Consider the following 3,466-nt stretch of genomic DNA (forward strand, 5'->3'; position numbering starts at 1 on the left):
TGTCACTAACAATGCTCTCTCCCTATTTCCTGTCTGTCTCCACTATTGGCGGCTGTGGCTCAGGAGGTAGAGCAGGTCGTCCAATGATCCCTGGGTCAGCGGTTCGAATCCCGGCTCCTCCTGTCCACATGTCGAAGTGTCCTCGGGCAAGACACTGAACCCTACATTGCCTCCAATGAGTCGGTCGGTGTAAGCTTGCTACCATTGGTGTGTGAATGTGGGAAGTGAGGACGAGGATGTATGAATTAATGAACCATTGTAACGCGCTTTGAGCAAAAGCGCTATAAAAATGCAATTCATTATCACTATCAATAAAAGCTAAGGAACAGAAAACCCCAAAAGAATATTCAATTCAGTAACAGCCGGGACAATTTCGGCCACTATCTTCTTGCGTCATTGGCAATTTGGCAATCGAGCGCCATGCCAGGCACCGCACGATGGACAAACTATAGTTCTGCTCTGGGAGTGAATTAATCAGTATTCTCTGCTGGTAAGCTAAGCGGGAGTGACCTACCTACCTCTTCTCCTGGGTTCTTCAATCATCTGAGAGAGAGAGAGAGAGAGAGAAGACAGCACACCCTCCTCCTCGCCGTGTCATCTACCTACTGCTGTCACTGTCGCTGACATCTTGTAGGGACGCGTTTGCATTTTTTATGTTTAAACAAGATAATAAACACGTCCCCGTCCCCCGCAAAAAAACAGCAAGAAGCACAGGATAGGAATGATAAGGCAGCCAGAAGTATAGACAGGGAAGTCAAAAGGTAACAGAAAAGGCAAAAGGTAAACTAAAGCGTAGCTATATATGCAAACTGAAGGAGAGTGAACTTGTGATATACACAGTACACTATACAGTATATATCGTCTCGGTCGGGTGGAAACCTCATATGTCCAAAACTGTTACTTTTCCAGATATATATTCAAAAATAGCAGAAGTAACAGATCTAAACAAAACGTGTCACTTAACATAAAATAGTCAAGCATTAAGTAGGGCATTAATTTATATATTTTTTTAAAGTTGAAATGTGGAGATACAAGGTTTCTGTCCAACGGCATCGATATTCAAGAGTCAAGACAGATACCATCTGTAGAATATAAAATATATTTTGGCAAACTTTTGCAAAAAATAATAATCTAAATGACATTATGTATCCATCTCTCTACCCGTTTCTGTGTTGAGTTCTACATTCCACAGCAGAGCTCAGTTCCCCAAACGTTTTAGCTCAAGACCCAAAAGAGAAATTAAGACGTTTGCCCGGGACCCAAACTATAGTGAAAATAGCAGACGTACAAGCTCACAACGTGTCGCTTCGCACCACATTACGAGCTCGTAGATCATCTATTTACACAACTTCTTAAAACATTCTTTTTTCAAAAAGATTTATTTTGAAAGAAAAATGGAATCGTTTTTAATTATTTAGTATTTAGTAAGTCACTCAATAATACTACCTATAGGCACACATACATGCATGCACACACGCACGCATAGAGTAAAGCAGCAACAGCACCCCAGGTTCGTTTAATATATTATCATTTTTATTTTCACATCATCATAGTGTAACTGTTACTTTCCCTTAATTCATTTAAAATGATCACCTCTGAATGTACACATACTGCAAACTGTCAAAAATATACAAACAAATGCAGGCTTGTGCTATTGTCTGGTCCAAATGTCTAAAAAACAGTGGCACTGGGAGAGAGAGAGATAGACAGAGAGAGAGAGAGAAAGAGAGAGGGAGGGAGAGAGAGAGATATAGCTCTATCTTGCGTGCCCCATACCCCTTACATACATTTTTTGGCATGTTTTACCATTTTGAAAATAAATAAATAAAATAGTCCACATATAGCCCGAGCTACAAGCTCACACAATGTGTCGATGTATGTCTGCTATTTTCGTTATTCAAAAAAATATTTTCAAAATAGTATGTGTAAGAAATGCCAAAAGTTTAGGCATAACAGGGTAATGTTGCACGCAAGATAGGGCAGTGAGAGAGAGAGAGAGAGAGAGAGAGAGAGAGAGAGAGAGAGAGAGAGAGACACAGACAGACAGAGAGAGAGAACAAAGAAGACAGCTAGAAGACATTGAAACCATTAAAAGACATGCACAGCATCAGTGTGTGGAGCACCGGGCGGTCAGGGTCTCGTCCGTAGCGTATGCGAGGTGCTTCCAATGGGCTCTTTGTGGAAAAAAACTACATACATTTCATCATCTGACGGAACCAGGAAAAATGTCCGTCTCATATCAAACCGCAAAACAAGAAAAAACATAAAACAAAAGAATAAACAAAAAAAAATAAAGTCGCTCTTCAATGGAACTATTAGGCACATCATTGTTTTTTGTGGTTTTACGTTTTCTGTAAAAGTCAGAGATATTGTAAATGTAGAACGCTTTAACCCAGAAAAAAAGAAGAAAAAAAAAAACACCCTCCCAAAGAAATCTAAAGCATACAATAAAATAAAAAATAAAAAGTTTATACTGCAGCTTTGAAAAGTCATTTTGGAATCACCGTGTTGGTTAGTAAATCAACAATGTCACACAATCAATACCTTGGGATTTCTTCTGTGATCAGTGTGCGTGTGTGTGCGCGCGTGTGTGTGTGTGTGTGTATGTGTGTGTGTGCTGAGTGTGAACTGGAGAGATCATGAAGTCCTGTGTGAGTTTCAGAGATGGTTTGTGAAGAACCTAGTGGATAATGGAAGCCAGCGTTGTGGGCGGTGCCTTACTGCGGGGTGGCGGTGATGGTGGGTGGCCAGTCGTGATTGGATGAAGCGGGCCGTCGTCCAATCAGATGCTGAGGTCTCTGGGGCTCTCCTTGTAGGTTTTCTTCTTGGGCTCGGGGACGGCCTTGGCCTTGGGCGTGGGCGCGGGCTTGGCGCTGGAGTGACTGGCGTTGGACTTGAGCGTGCTGTAGTATTCTCTCACCTGGGCCGCCACAAAGTCGTCGTCGTCCTCCTCGTCTTCCGACTCGTCCTCGTCCCGCATGGAGCTCCTGGGGACCGGCGGGGAGATGCCTCGGCCCAGGCTACGGCCTCTTTGGTGCCGCTCCGGCTCCGGGGAGATGTCCCGGCCCAGGCTGCGGCCTCGTTGGTACCGCGGTGGCTCCGGAGAGGCGCCTCTGCTGGCGAAGGGGTCGGAGGACGCTTCGGGGGAGTGTCGGCCCCTCAGCAGCGAGCTGTACCTCTTATAGGCCGAGTCCGAGTCGCTGCCCAGTCGCACCCGGGGCAGCGTGGCGTCCCTGGCCCGCTCCCTGGGCAGGCTGTCCCCGGCGCCGCGGTAGGCCCTCTCCATGGAGGAGGCCCTGTTCAGCAGGCTGTCCTCCCTCAGCGAGCGCGGAGGCTCCCGGTTCAGACGGTCCAACGCCGGGGGCTCCTGGAGGACGCTCTCCTCGGGACGGGGCGCCACGGCGCGGGCCCCGGGGGGCTCCCTCAGCACCGGCACCATGTCCTCACCGCCGCCAGGCTTGTCGTT

At 46.6% G+C, this 3,466-nt stretch overlaps 1 protein-coding gene across 1 annotated transcript in view; it reads right to left on the reverse strand.

Moving 5' to 3' along the window:
• Nucleotides 1-1,511: 1,511 nt before the first annotated feature.
• Nucleotides 1,512-3,466, reverse strand: part of LOC310863754 (uncharacterized protein) — a gene marked incomplete at its 5' end in the record, with an annotated part of 4,296 nt that continues 2,341 nt past the window's right edge. Inside the window, one exon of the mRNA XM_083772249.1 lies at nucleotides 1,512-3,466. This exon is cut by the window's right edge and continues 365 nt beyond it. Coding sequence (XP_083628375.1) covers nucleotides 2,783-3,466 — 684 coding nt within the window. The 3' untranslated portion in view covers nucleotides 1,512-2,782.

Source organism: Protomyctophum parallelum (assembly GCF_964188405.1).
Source record: "Protomyctophum parallelum genome assembly, chromosome: 8".
Classification (NCBI taxonomy): domain Eukaryota; kingdom Metazoa; phylum Chordata; class Actinopteri; order Myctophiformes; family Myctophidae; genus Protomyctophum; species Protomyctophum parallelum.